The sequence below is a fragment of the Drosophila serrata genome, unplaced genomic scaffold (genome assembly GCF_035046125.1).
Source record: "Drosophila serrata isolate PLE 108 unplaced genomic scaffold, ASM3504612v1 contig_347, whole genome shotgun sequence".
In the NCBI taxonomy this organism is placed as follows: Eukaryota; Metazoa; Arthropoda; class Insecta; order Diptera; family Drosophilidae; genus Drosophila; species Drosophila serrata.
The window spans coordinates 3,036,559-3,055,268 of NW_028257245.1; the positions used below are offsets into that span (position 1 = coordinate 3,036,559).

At 41.6% G+C, this 18,710-nt stretch overlaps 3 protein-coding genes across 7 annotated transcripts; 2 read left to right on the forward strand and 1 right to left on the reverse strand.

Moving 5' to 3' along the window:
- Nucleotides 1-3,256: 3,256 nt before the first annotated feature.
- On the reverse strand, nt 3,257-6,392 carry LOC110189379 (uncharacterized). Of its 4 annotated transcripts, none has more exons than XM_020959427.2 (5): nt 5,442-6,392; nt 5,285-5,384; nt 4,240-4,290; nt 3,651-4,135; nt 3,257-3,583 (listed from the first exon to the last, which is right to left on the reverse strand). In XM_020959427.2, exons 1-5 carry the CDS (start codon nt 5,874-5,876, stop codon nt 3,401-3,403), a joined length of 1,254 nt encoding a protein of 417 aa, XP_020815086.1. In that variant the 5' UTR covers nt 5,877-6,392; the 3' UTR covers nt 3,257-3,400. The 4 variants fall into 4 exon arrangements, with proteins under 4 accessions (XP_020815086.1, XP_020815085.1, XP_086694246.1 ...); XM_020959426.2 differs by having other exon boundaries at nt 3,257-3,595; XM_086838120.1 differs by lacking the exon at nt 4,240-4,290.
- A 730-nt stretch (nt 6,393-7,122) lies between these two features.
- On the forward strand, nt 7,123-18,646 carry vimar (visceral mesodermal armadillo-repeats). Its single transcript, XM_020959582.2, has 4 exons — nt 7,123-7,362; nt 15,135-16,040; nt 16,108-16,494; nt 16,574-18,646. Exons 1-4 carry the CDS (start codon nt 7,356-7,358, stop codon nt 17,179-17,181), a joined length of 1,908 nt encoding a protein of 635 aa, XP_020815241.1. The 5' UTR covers nt 7,123-7,355; the 3' UTR covers nt 17,182-18,646.
- On the forward strand, nt 10,498-12,185 carry LOC110189492 (dnaJ homolog subfamily B member 14). Of its 2 annotated transcripts, XM_020959583.2 has the most exons (3): nt 10,558-11,523; nt 11,579-11,745; nt 11,804-12,185. In XM_020959583.2, the coding sequence occupies exons 1-3, from the start codon at nt 10,784-10,786 to the stop codon at nt 11,983-11,985; spliced, it is 1,089 nt and encodes a 362-aa protein (XP_020815242.2). In that variant the 5' UTR covers nt 10,558-10,783; the 3' UTR covers nt 11,986-12,185. The 2 variants fall into 2 exon arrangements, with proteins under 2 accessions (XP_086694290.1, XP_020815242.2); XM_086838164.1 differs by having other exon boundaries at nt 10,498-11,523; nt 11,579-12,185.
- Nucleotides 18,647-18,710: the final 64 nt, after the last annotated feature.

Genomic DNA, 18,710 nt, shown 5'->3' on the forward strand with positions numbered 1-18,710 from the left:
CGCCTCAAACTGGTTTCCAGCTTACGTAATCCAATTGGGTGAAAACGTGGCTTGGAAGCATTATTTTTGGATTTCCAGAAAAGAGAACGAACCCCATGCCAGCTGTCTAGAAGCCGCTCCGCTCGCACCCGCTGACATTGCTAATTAACAAGTGTGCTCCGCGCAATTAACCTCACGTTGTTCCGTATGTAAATTCATTTCCACAACAAGAGCACATAAAAAAAAAATAGTTTTATTAAAATTCGTCATACACATTTTTTGTACCTTTAGTCAAAATTGTCGGTATATTTCGAATCTTTAGTCAAAATTATCGGTAGGTACATGCCAGTTCTGGATGAAATATATTTTCATAAAATAAATGATATAAAAAACAAAAAACTTATTTAGAACGCAAGAAAATAGCAGTCTAAGACGACTTATTAAATAATTATAACAGATTACAGACCATAAAGATAATCTTAATTCTAGTATGGATGTTTAAATAAAAACAAATACAAATCATATATAGATATTGGATTATATGTTTTTACGGATCTTTCATAAAATTGCTACAACATTAATTTGTCAGGTACTATATGAAATTGTTATTGAATGAAATATGTTGAGAATGTGACCAGAAAGATACATCACATCCTTAAAATTATACTATCCTTATTATTATACTAGTTTATAAAAAGGAATCTACGTATTTTCACTCAACTTTCTATAAAAGCTTTATTTACAAAAAAAAAAATAAAAAAATAAATAAAAACAAAAGTTTCTAGGTGTCTAAAATTTGATAAAAAGGTTTCCAAAACCGTAAACTGTAAAAGTACATTATTAAAACCAAAAGAAATGTGCCCACAATTTGGTTACTCTATCGTTTCATCGCATCCTTTTAGAAAATTTTCAAAGGTATTTGAATTTCCATCAAGTTCAAAGTAATGTCATTTTGAACATTAAATCTATACAATTTTATACGCCTTTTCATAAACACATAATTTTAGAAAAAATTTTAATTAACCTTTGGAATAAAAGAGCTCTTCCGTGTACGTAGAATTATCGGAGTATTTGATTTCTTGCTTCTCAGTCTATGATTAAATTGTCAAATATTTTATAAATTAACCCTGGATGTTTATACGGAATCAATCCATTCAAATATACATATATATATTCGAAATGATATTCTTTTAAAAATATTTCTATATGTATGTATGTCAAATATGACTCCCGCTGAAATGGAATTTCTCTCTGTGCCGTGTTCACCAATTATTGACAATATAGAAACGATTGTGAATCATTTGCTTGCCATTTCTGGACTGTGCTTCCTCCTCCCTAGCAAGCAAGACAGTCTCTTGGAAAATGTCAAATTACCGCTAAGTAGAGAATGAGTTAAGTGCGATTGTCCCATTGCTCAAGGGGCGAGGGCAATTATTGGCAAGGAAAAGCTTGCGGTCGGGATTAGGAGAACAGCATGCGTCACACTCGAGAAAATGATCAGATTATCATAGCGCTAACCTAACGAAAAAACAGTACAGCGGCAAGACTGATGATCAGATTAGCATTCATAATTTTTTCCCCAGCTGTGCAAACAATGAGCAGCTTGGACGAGCTCTCTGAACAATATTCTGTAGATAAACAATTCCCAGTCTGTCAACTAAACAGATGCTTTGTAAAAAATAGCAAAGTCAAGGAAAAAAAAAAGAGGAATACATCTCTTCTCTTCTGAGATCGCTTAAAATTTGTTATATTAAACATTTTATAAGCTTTATCAAAACCAAACACCACAGCGGTTAACTTTTTAATGTTGACCGTTATTTTGAATTAAAGACTCATACATATAGTTAGTTATAATTGCTATAGAATCAATTGATTAATTTATATGAAAACGTAGTATAATTCCAATACATATGAATATGAATCAATTTATATGTTTTATTTCTCTTCAGTTATAATTTTCTTTGGTAATTTGATCGATTTTTAGATGAAAACCGCAAGGCTTTACAATCCACGGTGTGCCAAAGATAAATAAAGCATAAAAAGCATCAAAGAATATTTTTATTCATATGTAAAATTAATGGTTGTTGATTTACCCTTTAAAAACCAGTAGATATACTAGGATATACATTGCCTTGTTATACCCCTGCAGGGTATTATAATTTCAGTCAGAAGTTTGCAACGCAGTGAAGGAGGCACCTCCGACCATATAAAGTATATATATTCTTGATCAAGATCAACAGCCGAGTCGATCTAGCCATGTCCGTCTGTCCGTCTGTTCTTCTGGCCGTCTGTCCGTCTATCCGTTTCTACGCAAACTAGTCTCTCAGTTTTGAAGCTATCTGAATAAAACTTTGCAGTTAGCCTTCTATATACTCTCAGTCGTATATATGTCGGAACGGGCCGGATCGGACGACTATATCATATAGCTGCCATAGGAATGATCGGATAATTTTTACAAAAAAAATTATAACAATTTCAGTTTTCAACAGAATTTGATCGAATTTAAGATATAGCCATTTTACTATACTCTACAATTTTGTATAAAATTTAATGAAAATCGGACAACTATATCATATAGCTCCCATAGGAACAATCGAGAAATTAAGACAATTAAAAATTATAACATTTTCAGTTTTCAACAGATTTTCATCAAATTTGAGGTATAACCATTTTATATCAGTTTTAAATTTTGTGTAAAATTGTATGAAAATCGGACGACTATATTATATAGGTGCCATACAAACGATCGTTAGATGTGGAGAAAAATGCACATCTGTGACTGTAAAACTGCAAATATAATATGTAAAGGTGAATGAAATGAAAGCAGGTATTACTTCATTGTTTTTTAACACAAATAAATATAATTTATATTGTTGGGATTCCAAGTCATAGAAGTTCTATCTGCAAGGGTATATAAACTTTGGCGTGCCGAAGTTAGCTTTCTTTCCTTTCTTGTTAGAACTGAATTTGAATAGGATTGAATTGAATTTGATAAGATTACCAACGCCAGACGAACGATAAAACTATCGGTGTGAGCAGAGGCCAAGCGGAGAAATTCGCTGTTTTTTTATCCTTGATCATTCGCCAAATGGTAATTTTATTAGAATTGACTTGGGACTTGCGTTGAGTAATTATCCCTATGAGAGGTTCCACAGTTTCACTGTCACTTTACATTACAATATCGGTTCAATTTTCCTGCGTTAAAGACGTGAACCTTTAAAGTGTATTTAGTCTTGTAACCGTAGAAAACCAAAAAAAGAGCTATAAAAACTCTTAGTTTTCAATTGGAAAATAGGGACGCCATAGTTGTGTGCTTTATTTCGTGTGACCGCCTCTAAGTGGGCAGCATAGTCAGTATAATTTCCATTTAAAATCGTAAGTATATCAGTGAGTAAGTTTCGTACTAAATCCTCACAAGGGGCTAGTACAAGCGTCGCTGGTAGTGCATCTGCTGACCGGGCGGCGGCTGGGCGGAGCCTGACACCGATCCTGGCGGGGCTCCCGGCAGCATCGCCAACTGTTGCCTGGCCAACTGTTGTTCGTGGGCAGACCCACCTCGTCCCGGGGCATAGCCTTGCGTGATGCTTCCCGCCGCCTTTGCATTCTGTTGAGGAAACTGACCGGACATAAGTGAAATGTTTACGATCTGTTGCGTATGAGGGATAACCTACCTGGCTGCTGCTAATCTGTAGAACGTTGGGATGCAGCGACAGTTCGCTGAGCAGTGGCTTGAAGATGACACCCTCCGACAGCAGGTGTGGCGGCGGGGGCGGGAGATGGCTTGGAGGCGGGCCATCAGGATGCTTCACCTCAATGTGGTAGCGATCCGGCAGCTTCTCCATGGTCACCTGTGGCTGATTAGCCTTCGCCGTGAGACTGCCGCCGGCCTGAACCACAAGATCCGCCTGCGAGATGGCCGGCTGATCGAGGTTAATGTGGAGCACCTGCATCGGCTGCGGTGGCGGAGCCTTGGCTGACTGGGAGTCCGGCGGCTTGCTAACGGTGGCGCTGGGCAGCTCCAAGTACGCTTGGCGCAAAGGCAGATTGTAGTTGTAGATGGACTGTAGGCGAGCATCCGCCTGGTGCTGTGTCGTCGGCGGAGCGGCTGCCGTCTGGTAGAAGATCGTTCCCGTGCCCGGGTACTGCGCAGTGGTCTCTGTAACGAGGGGGGAGGAAAAGATCGGTTTATTAGAGACTCGTAGCTTCGATAGTTCCTGGCGAAGGATCTCTCGGTCTTGGTATTGCGAGTGAGGTGCTTACTGTTCCATGATAATCTAGCATAGTCCGCGGCACGACGGTAGTCATCGTGTTCTGCGAATCGATCGTAAACAAATAACGAAATGAACATATAAGTTGTGTGCCTGTGTTGTTAGCGGTTAGTGTGCGCAGTCGGATGAGTTTCTCTTTGAGCGGGACGGACGGGGGTTAGTTAGCGGGTGTTGTTAATCAAATACAGTGAAAGCTCCGCAGAGCTATGAGACTCGGGATAGTGATGGTTCCTAGTTGACGTCCTCTAACTCGAACCAAGAACAATATACTAAGGGAAGTACCTATGTAGATTTTTAAGATTTTAAACTATATACCTTATTCGTTTAGCATCATATAATTATAAGGTATTTGGTTATGGATTGTTTCTCAGTTATGAGCTCTAGTAAATATTTTAAAAATTCCTTTGTTAACAAGTAGACGTAAAATAACCGTGAATTTAAGAGCTGAACTTATGTGACAACATTTAGCAGATAGAATTATCGGAATAGCACAATAAAAGTTTTCAGTTAATTATCGTAAATTAATACGTTCAGCACTATTTTCCGCACTTTTTAAGCTAATCAAATTACTTTAACTTTAAAATGTGGTTTATAAGGCTTAAAACTGTTGTTTGGATAAAAAGAAAACTGTTCCTATAGGATTTGTTAATAAAAAGGATATTTCATGGATTTATCTATGAAAACCCAGCATTAGAAGGACTGATAAGGATGTCGGAATATATAGATATTTCGCTCAAAAGTTTATAGATAAATCAATCTTTAAAAGTGGCGATATATGTATGTACGATAAATCAAAACCATAATAGATCCGACCAACATATTCGCAAAAGGAATCATTTTCACCAATATCGATTTCGATTTAAAAGGGGTTTCAGTTGGAATTGGATAGGATAATGGATGTTCTGTTCTGTTCGAGTTAGAGGAGTTCGACAAGGAGTCTAAATTTGGTTATGGATAATAAAGTCTCTCTGCCTTTGGCAGCCTTCACTGTACAGGGACCAATTGGGCAGTAAAGCTCGAGCAGGGCCTGGGCTTACTCTGCTGGGCGTAGCTGGCGGCGCTCTTGTAGTACGCCTGGTGCTGATTGGGCGGCGAGGGACTTCTTCCCCTCTTGGCTGGTTGGGTACCGGGCGGTGGCTAAAAGCAGGAGAAGCATTAATAAGAAAAAGAAGCAGTGCGGTGGATATCACTCACCTTCTGTAGCAACTGATGGTGCTGGAGACGCAGGGGTGGCAGGAAGACCGGGCCGCTGGCCACGCTGGCAGCTGCCTGCTGCATGGCGAACAGTTCATTTTCCTTGGCCTGCTTCTTTCTTGTCTCGTCCTCGTTTAGAACCTTTTTCAGCTGCACGGTGAGCTGGTGCTTCTGACTGTGCAGGTCGGCCAGCTGCTCATCCAGTCGCGTGATCTGGCCGCGCGTGTCCTCCAGCGACTGGTTCGTCTGGCGCTCGACCTCTTCGCGCTCCCTTCGCAGCCGCTGTTCTTCGCACTGCGCCTCATACTCCTCCTGGCGCCTTTGACGGTCTGCAACAATGAAGCCCTTCAGTGCTCCGCGCAGCTTCTCCGCCCGCTCGGCCTTCGCCGCCTGGGCGGCCGCATTGCTATTGTTTACCGCTGACGCTGGCGGCATCTTTGTGCTCTGCTTAGTTATCTTGCCAATTTTACAAGCCTTTCTGGACGCACTGGGCAAATCGCAAATTGTTGGACCGAACCCAACCGAAAGGCTCCAAAGTGGAATGGTGTGGCTCTGGCAGCGGCTGTGGGCTGTTCTGGAAATCGCCTGGGAGAGCAGTTGGCTGGCAGCGGTTCGGGTAATTCCTTGAATAGCCGTTTTCGCACCTTGTGTAACTGCAGTGTGGCGTTTTGCAATATGTTTTTCGTTAAATACAGCACGATTTCTGGGATAAACAATTTGTTGTGTGTGGGATGTGCCAACCAGCGTTGCCACATCGTCTGGACGCGTCTGCTGAAGCTAGCTATAAAGAAGCTAAGTTGGCTGTGGTACATATGCATGCATAATAATTTCAGTTTCAAATCATTTGTTTTCAACAGTAAGTAAAATTTACTATTAAATATGTTATGTAGAAGTTGAAATCTGATTACATGAATTCTGAAGAAAACTTTAAATTACTTAAAATTATAACTTATAAAATAGATATATTAAATTTTTTCCTGGGAAACAGCATCGTAACTAAGTGTTGGAACTATTTAATGATAAAAACAAGTGCGCAAAGGATTCTAAATTGCAATTCAAAGTGCAAATTGATGCCTTCAAATAAAAATTGTAGTTTCAAAAACGCCAAATAATAGTTGCCAACGCTTTTTACGCAGTTTATATCATTTTAATAAGCAATTATATGGTCACACCAAAAACAAAACCAAAAACGACAAGTAAACATAGTAATCACAATGGCGACATCGATGTTTTTCACCCAAAACATCGAATCATCGATATTTTAAAAAATTTGAAATAATTATTTTTAAATTATTGAAAGTCACATTTAGAGTTATATTAAAAATTAAAAACTAAACATTTATTCACTGATAATTAAGATAATTTTTTATAAAGGTCTTAAACATTATTCAATGGTTATTTTTATTAATAAAAATTAGTTTAAACACTTGTGGGGGTTAGGGCGCTTCCTGTGGTCAGATATCATATTTCGGGCTTTGCCTATGGTTCTTTCCGACGACCAAAAAATTTTAGGCACACAAAAAAATTTCTGAGCGTCTTCCCTTAAGGGCGCCATATACAAGCTCCTGAAAGTATAATTAAATGATATCATCAAGCTTATTCTGTTGATAGTGGCGGCACAGAAATATCGATAGTCGAATAACATCGATGATTTAGAAAATTCTAAAAATATCGATGCATCGAATGCCATCGAATTCATCAATGTTTTCGCATCTCTAATAAAAAGGAAAAGCCGTGAAATGTGTTCAGCTCTTGCGTTTATCAACAATTAGCCATACAGCGGTGACGAGCGCCAATAAGTGATACAACGTGCCTACCACGCGAATAAAAAATTTGAGTAACCGCAAATTGGTGAGAAGAGAATAGCCAGAAGCAGCACCAGCAACAGCGGAATAATCAACAAAAGCGGCAAACATGGCGAGTGAGTAATAAAGAAATGAAAAGGAAAAAGAGAACTGAAACTATGTATATAAAAGAATGGGCTAATGCAGGGCATTTCTCGGTTTTTATGAGCGCTCGTTTAAAGTACATTTACACGCCAAAGACCCCGACCCCGCTTTCCTTTTTTGTTTGTTGCTCGCGGCGCGCAGTATAAACAAATGCAACTCATGTGTATCTTTGTGTGTGCCTCTATTTGTACCTGGCCGTGTGCCTGTGTGCATATGTGTATGTGCGGGTGCAGTCAGTGCTGCATTTATGAGCTGCGAAGATACGAAAAATCGGTGCCAGGTGCTTGTAACTGCCGGCGGCATAATCTTTGGGGAAGGGGAATTTCCCGGACGACATGCTGCTCCCCGGAGCCATGCGAGAAAAATCAATATTACGCGCTTTTTTCGGATTAGACGAATGCACTGCTTGGATGTGGGACTCCCACTGCACTTGCCACACTTATCGGACGGTCACTTTCCCAATCAGAAGTCGACTTTTATCCTTTAATGGCCCGGTCGCAAGCTCTTTGAAATTCTGGCGGGAATTGGGTGTCCCTTTCGCTTCCTCACAACGCACGACGGTCGGCGGGTGGGCGGCGTGCGGTTGAGGCAGTGGCCACCACCTTTTAGCAGAAACCATCCACCCATGCCGCCCACTCTACCACAGGGAGCATGAAGCGGCAGTGACGACGCATTAATAAATGAGAATATGCCTCCTGTGCGAGGTGCAAGGTTTACCGGCGTGTCTCAACACCCTGCCTCCGCTTCTGCCCTGCCCCAGCCAGTCGCTTGATTCCCCGGGGGTGGCATTACACTCAAGCACGCAGAGAAATGTAAAGAAATTGGTGACTCGAATGCGGAATACCCTGAAGAACAAAGATTTGACTGAACTGGAACCATTATTTAGATACAAAAATGGCATTTTAATGGATCTCAAGTCTGGATTTACTGAATCAACTAAGAATATAATATAATTTGTATAAAACAATACAATACATGATATTGTGCTATCCAAAAAGTTTAAGATTCAAATATCCGAATCTGATTACGGATGATACTTGCTTGTCATGAACTAACAGGGTTGAGTTACAAGCGTCAAGCTAGGAGCCTGACAAAAACCCACCTTTAAGTTAAGAGGCAGACAAAAATGTGAATAAATCACAACAGAATCCCTTCTTAACGACTTGTGTGTGTAGATTCTATTAAGAAATGCTGCTCCCAACGTTATGTAGGTTTTGTTTTTGTACTTCTAAAGAAAGCAACTCTCAAAAGATTTGTTTTTGGAGCCTCACTTGTGACTAAGCTTGTCTATGCAGTCTTTCTGGCGCCAGTAACTTTAATGTAATAGAAAGAGGACACATCCATTCAGAATTGACAACATTATCAATGTTAGGAGCGCTATATATCTTTATTTATACACCAGAAACACGTTTAATTGTGGCAGCTACCCATGAAAATAACTATATGCAAAGGATTCTCCGTGTTATCTACTCTTCGACTGTCACTTGAATGAATCAACACAAAAACAAACTCCTCTCAAAAGGTGGGTTGTTTAAACATACCCTTTCTGGAGGGGGGAAACCGTGCAGAACGACAACAAACAGCACTTGAACGTGCTAGAAATCCCGGGCCGTAGAAACTTCCCTTTTTACAGGGGCGGCAGTGCATCCCAAAAACCCCAAACCATTTCCATTTCCTCCACTCCCCCGACGGAACCCAGCAGCTGTGCCCAACGTAGCGAGACCCACCAGACATACCGAGAAAAAAACCAACCAAATCAATATTCTACTATGAGTTTTAAGGTTTATATTTTGTATATTTTTAAGAGTAAGCAGAACTCTAGAGTTATTGCTTTTTTTACTTAATCAAAAACTCTATGATTGTAAAAAGTTTAAAGTAAAGATTTACATTATAATGGGGGAACTTTTTTCTGAGTGCCGCAACCCAGCTGCGGGATGTTTGCCACGTCCTCCCCATGGCTCACTCACTTTGGATTTTAATTGGTCCTTTGTGTCTGCATTTTGTCGACGCGTTCGCTTGCCGTCTTTGGCACAATTTGACTGCTGTCCTTGCGGCCGGAGCTTCCATCAACCCCAAAGCGTTGATAAGGCCCGATATCAGTTACCAACAGAGCCCGCTCCCCGCAGCAGTCACTGCTGCTGGGCCCTGGGCTCTAGGCCTGGGCTTTATTGTTATTATTATTATTTTGGGCTTTTTTCATTCGTTCCACGCAGCTTACCCAGATTAGCTGGCTGTTATTGTAGTTTACCCAGCAACGAATTTATTGCCTTTTTCCAGGGCCTTCCTTTTTCCGTATTCCTCTGGCGTTGCTTCATTTGCCTCATCTGGCGACTTGTGATTTCCCCTTGCCGGCTCTAGGTTTATTCTTTTTACTGCTAATAAGATTTTTGGCCCTCCTAATGGCCTTGAGAATGAACGAATGCGGGGTGGGTACTGGGGGACTGGGTTGGTGCCAGCTAGGTTTTAATTGAGTTCGTGCCCTATTCAAATTGGCATAGAAATTAATTTCAATTAACTTTCGAGTCTTTGGAGAAGCTTGTGTGTCCTCTTGACAAGTTTTTGAAGCATACTTTCTGGGGCCAGTCGAGGGCTGTCGATTTTGGGGGAATCCCCCCAGGCGGCCGTAAACTTTAATTCACATCAATTGTCTGTCAAGTTGTGTGAGAGGACTAAATGTTATAGTTTGTAATTTGTAAATACTTTTGGGAAACCGTCTGTAAATTTAAGAATTTTGTTCTATTTATTCCAAAACTTGTAAATTGTTAATACAAGCACACATTTAAAGTTCCATCTCTGCTGGTTTTATGTAGATATCTATATATACATATGTATTTCTTCATCAGCATCACCAGCCGAGGCGATTTAGCCCTGTTCTACTGTCAGTCCGAACTCTTTCCGAGATTATGAGAATGAAAAATAAAATATACCAGGGCTATCCATATACATAGTGTAAAACTAACTATCTATATCTATCATATAAGCGATACTCTCTATTTAAATTCAAAAATTACTTGTTTTTCCTTAAAGAACTTTACGATTCTTACGAATTAAATTATTCCAGATCTTCAAGATTTTACCATTGTGTTCTTTTTGTTTGTTTAAAGAACAGAACTAGCTTGTGACTTTATAGTTGACTTTTCCCAATTTTTCAAATGGGTTTCATATAGAAAAATTTGTGTTTGTGTTTGTACCCATCTCAAAGCATACATACATGTTTTTATAAGACCAGCAAAGAGTTTAAGAACATTTGTACTTCCACTTTCCCCGGGCTTGTCCCGAACAAGAAGCCATCCAAAATTCAAAGTTTGCCAACGAACAAAGAAAATCAAAAACTTTTTGCTTACGCACGCTGCCGGGAAGGAGGTTGAAAAGGATATCCCCAAACAGGACACCATGGGAGTGCGACAGCGGAGCCGTCTGTGCATTGACCGTGTGGTGAGCGACCTCAGCCTGGGCAGCTACGATCAGGCTCTGGTGCGGATCAACGAGGCCCTAGCCAATATAAGAGACCATGGCGAGATCCTTGCCCTGCTGGAGCTAAAGAACATTATCGTGAGGCTGCGACTGAAGGGCGATGCCCAGAAGACGATCGGGCCAACCCGCCAGTCGGACGCCTTGCCCCATGTATTCACCCCCGATATGCTGGACGTGGTGCAGAAGGTGCTGCGGTGCCGCACCCATTACGAGGTGCTGCGTGTCTCGCACCACGCCACATACTCGGAGGTGAAGCGAGCCTATCACAAGCTGGCCCTGCGCCTGCATCCGGACAAGAACCAGGCTCCCGGCGCGGAGCAGGCATTCCGCCGGATCAGCGAGGCAGCAGACTGCCTCACGGACTGCCAGAAGCGGATAGAGTATAACTTAGGCACATCAGTGAGCAATTGCCAGGGTCAGCATCGGCCGGAGTACGATGACTACCTCAGCGGCAGCGCTTGTGAGGAGGATGAAGACCGGGAAGAGGCAAAAGCTGGTCATAGAAGGCCCTACCAGGCGGCCAACCAGCGGAAGCCCCAGTCCCAATCGCTGTATCAAACGGAACAACTTGTGATCGGAGTGGTGGCTGCATTGGTGTTCCTATTCATCACCATGCATTACATAGCAGCTGCACCGGTCTACAGCTTCACGCCAACCAGGTGAGTTCTTGACTCTGGTGGCTTGTGGGGTCGCTGTAACTCGAATCTTCTCCAGAACCCACACCTTGCACCGCATCACTCAAGCGAGTCACATAGCCTACTATATCAGCCCAAAGAACCTGGCCAAATTCACAGAGCAGCAGTTAATCAAGTTGGAAAAAGAGATTGAGCAGGTGTACATATCGGATCTAAAGCTGAAGTGCAAACAGGAGCGAAGTCTACGTGAGTTTAAATCGAACTCAAGGAACTATCGGAGATGTATTTCGGTTTCTCCTTCCAGGGGATACATTGCTGCTAAGGGCGCGGCAGGCCAACAACCAAAGGCTCTTGGAGCAAGCCGTGCAAATGCCAACGCCCGCCTGCCAGATGGTGTACCAACTGGGAAAGACCGTCCTTGGGTCACAGCTCCTAGAAAGTCCCTCTCTGCGAGATCAAGCGATGCAGAAGTCAACTACAAAATAATCATCCGAAATTTGCCGTCGGTATTTTCTGCTAAAAGTCGTTAAGAATAGGCTTGTTGAAAGTGAATAATGTGGAAATGGAAAGCAATGTAAACTTGAAAATAAACCTATGTTTCTAATTTAAATATTTCTTATTTATAACGTTGAAATATTATGTTATGTTAAAGAAAATATAGCAATAAGATGCGTAACATCGTAAAATTTTGCAGACTCTCTTTTGTAGTTTTTTTTTTTAAATTTCTCTCTTGTAGGCCTTATTACTCTCTGAGTTTGTCAGGCAAGAGAAGCAATTGAAATGCATGGCAGTTAGGCATCTATATATACATATATATCCTTATCCTTATCCTTATATAACCTTTGCTTTTAATATACAAAAACCGCGTATAAAAAGTAACGAATGGCAATCGTAGGGATTTGCTTCTAATAGATGATCTTGTCCGTGATTTATGTTAAAAAGTACTTCTCAATAATAGTTATCCAATGCCATGTCGCATACATTTTATTCATTGTGTTTATTTCCCGACCCACCTTTATTTCCTCATATTACCCAGTCTGCTAAAATAGGTATCCATGGTTCCCATGACTCCCATTTTCGGTACCAAGCTCTCTGTCGCTCTCTTAACCCAAATTTCCTCGTCGTTTTTTGGCCCAAAGAGCAACAATACAACTAAACCTGACTTTAACGACACAAATTGTGCACGAATAAAGCATGCAACGAACAACAACATGTTTTTGCACTAGTTTTCCTTATTTTTTTGTGTGTGTGTGGCCAAAGCCAGTGAATCGTTTAATGGAGAAAACCAAATACCACAACAGGCTGAAAATAAAACTCAGGCTGGAATCGGAGTTCCCCACCCACAAAAAAATGAGGAAAAATACGAAAATAAAATAAAGCAATTGCCCCAGAAATTCATGCGAATAAATGCCACGAACGCCGCCCGCTTCCGCAACGAAAAGCTAACGAACTTGCCACGGAACTCGAACGGAATGGATGGATGGATGGATGGATGGACGGTTGGATGGCATACTCTGAATACCAACGAGTACCAGTTACCAAAGCAAACATTCAAAGGCACGCAAAAGGCTGTGGCTGTGCGCCAGCAGCAACTGAGACGCATTAAAGGAGCTGAACTGCCTCCTGCCACCGACGGAAGTTCCGCTACCGCGCACCGCCAATGCACCTGTCCGTCCACTGGCATCCCTCGTCTACCTGTCACGCCAAGGGGCAATGTGGCTCTGCCACCTGTCCAATTGCATTCAGTGGCGGCGAGACGAGCAAATGCAACAATTTCCCTATACCACTATATATGCAGATGCATCCCATGTGCATTCATACGTGTTATATAGTATTATATATATAATTGTAGGGTATATTGTTGTTTTCATCAAATGGAGTCATGTGTAAAGTCCACTTTTATTTGAGGAAAGAAGCGGTTAGGTTTCGTCAGAGTTTATTCAGAGTTTGTGTATAATATTATCTTTTGGTTAATCCGTTTGCAATGCTAAGGATCTTTCAAAGCCTTAAAGTATCCCTACGAGGTGTTTAATGGTCGGGACTGCTTCGACTTCCTGCAGAATAGGGCTTACACTTGTAAGTGCAATGTGTCTACGAGTTAGTTGCCATGTTTGTTGTGGCTCCTGTGCTAGCTGCTATTGCTATTGCATCCCTTGTTGCTGTTTCTATGCCGAATCGTGGACTCCACCGCTGATGATGTGGAGGATGACGATGGTTGTAGGGGTCTTTTTGCGTTTTTGTTTCACTTATTCATTATTTAAGCTTCACAAAGTTTGTTGAATTGCCCATCCCAGTCCACTTAATGTTACTGCTGTTTCTACCAACTGTCGCCAGTTGTCGAGTGCCGGAGTCTGGCCTTTGCCCTTCGCCCTGCTCGAGTGTGTATATATTTCCCAGCATGTGTGCTCGGCGGCAAAAAAGGACTGACTGAAATAATAATATTGTGATAATGTTGGCCATAAAACGGGACTCTATGTCCCTGGCTAAAAAAATAAATAAAATCAAATTCAAATTTAAGCCAAAAGCCTGGCTGTGTGTGCGGAAAGATAAATAATTTATTTAGAATTTTATGCAAATACTGAGCAGTATCGTTTGAGGGCTTCTTTTTTGACTCGATTAAAGGTGAACAATTAAAATAAATCAAATAAAGTAGGTATATTTTCTTGGATGGTCTTTTAATGAATTGTTTTGGTTTATTCTTTTTTTTTGGGTTGGTTCTGAAACGTTTAATTTAAAAGATATTTAATATTATTAGAACAAAATCAATGACTTAGAGGCAAAATCTTACCAAACCTCACAATTGTATTGCCAAGGACAATATCTCCTATAAATGTATATGCAAAACTTTCGAATGGATTTTATTTTCCCTCTCACCCGTGGCAAGGACTTATGCAAATGTCCTGCCCATCTTGGGTCCTGTTATAATCCAAGCCAGCTGTTGGAGAGGCGAAAGGAACCTTTAATGGGGCACACGCTTGACAAGTTATCTTAAGCATTTCTATAAAGTAGATTCTGATGGCTTAACTGGAAAGGTTCGGGACTATGGACGCAAATGTGGCATGGTTTAATGTCACTTACCTCCTTTCTACATTATATGAGAATATATCGAATGTTTTTGCTTGGCACGTTTCGCTTTAGAACCATTCGTCTTGGCTCCGTCCAGGCACCGGCGATAATCGAAATTGGCAATCAATTTTGCGGTGTCCAACAAAGACAAGGGGGAAATGGCATGGTGACATTGCGTGCTCCTCGAAGCGGATCGAAAACGTTTAGAAAATATTGGAAAAACATGCTTTAAAATTCACAAATTTCTACGCGAACTAGTCGCTTAATTTTAAGACAGAAAATATGGTTTTCTGTGCTAGATCCCCGATTGGAATGTTTATTTACAGATTATATAATATATCTTTACTGATTAACAAACTCAAAGCAACATATAATTAATTTAAAACTAAAGGAAAAATAAACGAATAAGATGAGTGTTGTATTCTCATTTTTCAGTCTGGAATGAGCGTTACGCATCCTTTTCTGTACACTTATGCTATGTCTTAGAGAAGAACCTTCTCTTAATTGTGCTTATAAGTACATTTAATTTTATAAAGTATTCAAATAATTATTATTATTATTTTTCCCAGCTGAAATCGACGAACTGATTGAGCAACTGAAGACCACCAGTGTCAGTCCTGGAAATACGACAAACCTGCTCTGTGAGATCTCGGCCACCAAGGACCCAAAACTATTTGATAAACATGAGCTAGCGGAATGTTTCCTGGGCCTTACCAAGTGCGAAGACACAAATGTGCGCAAGGAGGCCGCCAAGTGCATTGCGGAGATCACAAAATCTGAGATTCAGCGCAAAAAGTTCACAACGCGTGACATAATTTCAGCCTTTCTCGAGTGCTTGCGCCAGGTGCCAACGCCCGAAGGCAGTATGGAGCTGCCCATCCAAATCTGCCGGGCCCTAGGGAACATATGCTACCTGAATGACGAGGCCAGGGATCTAATACTCGAACTGGAGGGCGATGCTGTACTGCTCCGACTGCTCGACATATCCAGCATCGAGGACGTGGCCAATGCGGCGCAGTTCATCAAGGTGCGCGGTGGTCTGCTGTCCAACTATCTGCTCGGTGGCGAGGGCTTGGCCAAGCGGGCCATGGAGCTGGGCGTGATGAAGAAGCTGCAGGCCATCATCGATACTGGGGCTGCCAATGTGGAGCAGCACGAGGACCTGCTCCTCAACACTCTGCCCCTGCTCAGCATCCTAACTGAAAACGTGGCCGATCTTAACTTTGACTCGTCGCTAAATATCCAATTGTCGCGTATACTGGCTGCCTCTACCAACCCAGATCTGGCCGAGATGTGCCTGGAACTGCTGCACTACCAGGCGGAGAGCGACGAGGTCAAGCTGCTTTTGGCAAAGGACGGTCTCTGCGAGACCATCTACAACCTGCTGGAGAAGTACAAAACTCTGGCTAGCACCAGTGAGGCAAGGGCTCTGATGAAACTGGCCTGCGAATTGATCGTGTTAATTCTCACAGGCGGTAAGTTCTTTTAAATAGTCATAAATGTATAATTACATAATTTAAATAAATCGGCAATCCATTTTAGATGAATCGATGCATTATCTATACACCACACCGCTTCTTAAGAACATGGTCGACTGGCTGGACTCGTCGGACATTGATCTACTGACCACCGGCGTGCTAGCATTGGGAAACTTTGCACGCACCGACAGCCACTGCATCTACTTTGTGGAGCAGCAGACCATGAACAAGCTGCTCGAGGTGCTGGCCAAGAACAACGGCGTCAAAGACGATGTGCGTCTGCAGCATGCGCTTCTCTCCGCCCTGCGCAACCTGGTCATACCCAAGCCGAACAAGAATGCAGTGATCCAGGCGGGCCTGGTACAGACCATCCTGCCCATGTTGGAAATCCACCAGCCCCCGGTAGTCTTCAAGCTGTTGGGCACGCTGCGCATGACGGTCGACGGCCAAGGTGAGTGGAGGGAGAAATCAAAAATAGCTTGCAATACGATCCACGCATCTACTAACAACATCTGTTTTGCATTTTGCAGAAAAACTTGCTCTGGAGCTGCTGAAAAACAAGACGCTGATTGTGCAGCTGGTGCACTGGAGCAAATCGTCCGACTATGCGGGCGTCACCGGGGAATCGCTGCGCCTCATGGCCTGGCTTATTAAGCACGCCTACCTGAGCAAAATAGCCTATGCCTTACCGCGCAAGGGTGATGCCCCTGCCGAACAGATTGCCGACAGGATTCCCCTCACCCAGGACTACGATCGCAGCAGTTTGAGTGAGTTTCTGGCCAACGAGGGCACTGTGGAGGCCATGGTCAGTATGCTTACTGCCCAGCATCTGGTAATGCAGAACGAGGCGTTGATTGCCCTGTGCATCCTGGCTGTGGTCTACCTGTCGCAGGCAGCAAGTGAGGCAGCTCAAGCGCAGCGCCTGCAGGATGAGCTGATCAAATGCGAGGTGGGAAAGAAGCTGGCCGAGCTCATTAGCAAGTCCTCGGACAGCATGACAAAGGAAATAGTCGAGAATCTCCAGAACTGCGTCAATCTGTTGAAATCCTCCGAACAGCTGTTGGCGCATCTCGAACAACATAACATCAACGAGTTGCTGAAATCTATACCAATTCTCACCGAATATTGCACCTTGTAAGGCGAATGAGGGAGGGGCGTGGTATTGCATTTATAACCCAGCACCGCAGGATGCCTCACAGCAGGAGGGATGATGGGTGGATTTGAGAAAAACGCTGGGATCAATTTTTGGGGCAATGCTAGGCTCTTTTCTCGGTCGTCTAGCTTTCTTCTCATTAAACATGGAGAAGTTACCATTTCTTCCAATAGTGTCTGGAGAGAATAGTGTATTAGCATTGCCCAAAGGCTGCTTTCCCGCAGCTACCCTTGGTCAAAGACCTTAGACTAACAAAATGAATAACGTTCATCCATTTGAATTTCTATATGCAGCTACCACAAAATTGAATGCTTTCTTGTGATCAAGAAATTGCGATGTTAACGTACAGATCTAGAATATTTGACAATGCGTGAGGACACGCTCTGTGTGCCCTTCCTCTCTGAATATTTTCAAGAATGCGTGGAGTCAGCTCTAGAGTCTGAACAAAAATTCGAGTAAAAAAAAAATTGTATGACGTTATTCATCTTGTTATAACAAGGTCTCTGCTTTAGTTCTTCCGTGAAATCAACCCACACCCTGAAGCCCACGCACACTTAAAAATCGTAGAAATTTGTGCAAAAAACAAAAGAGATTGTATTAGTATTCACCTTAGAGCAACGATTCAGATGTAGACTTGGCTGTAGTTTCGGTACGATAAAACCCAGACACACGGGAACGAACACGAGTGGAAGAGCGGAATGTATTTTTTAGACGCAAGCGTATTTTGACTGCATTTATGAGTCCGAATCCGGTAGACAACGGAGTCGTATAAATATTTAAAATATACATAACATATACATACGTATAAATATAAAAAAATATTTGATAATTTAGCATATAAATCTTTTCTGTTACATGATTTTTAAGAGCACAATAACAACAAATCGAGGTGATATCGCTAAATATGTATATTTAATAAATGTATTTTATGTATTGTACTTATAATTTTTAATTGAATACACTTTTAACCCGTTGCCGACAAACACAAACACACCAAAAAGGATAACGAATCATTTAAGCGCACAATGTAATTTAGGTATTTTAATTGGTGCACAGAAACGTACACTCGTATATATATATAAATATATATATTTATTGTAAAACTTTGCAATGATCTTAAGAATGCATTTTAACGCAAAACTTTTAAAACTTAACAAAAAGGGCAACTCAGTAACAATCAGCAAACCAAGAAATAGTTAAAACTCGGAAGCAAGCAAAGGCGTAGGCGTAGAGTTTGTTTCAAATTTTACCAATTATAACCAAATGTTTGGTCACAAAAACTATAAAATGCACAAAATACAAGAGAAAGGCCATGCAAATATGGTATTTACATATATTAAAACGTTGAAATACACGTGAAAGCATACTTATTTATAAATTCTAAACACAATAATGTACATTTAATAATTCAAATAAAATTTGAAATGCATGAGTAATAAGAGTAACTAAACACTATCGATGTTTTCAATTGTTTCAATAAACCTTGATGGCGCCAAAACGTACTGCGTCGATAT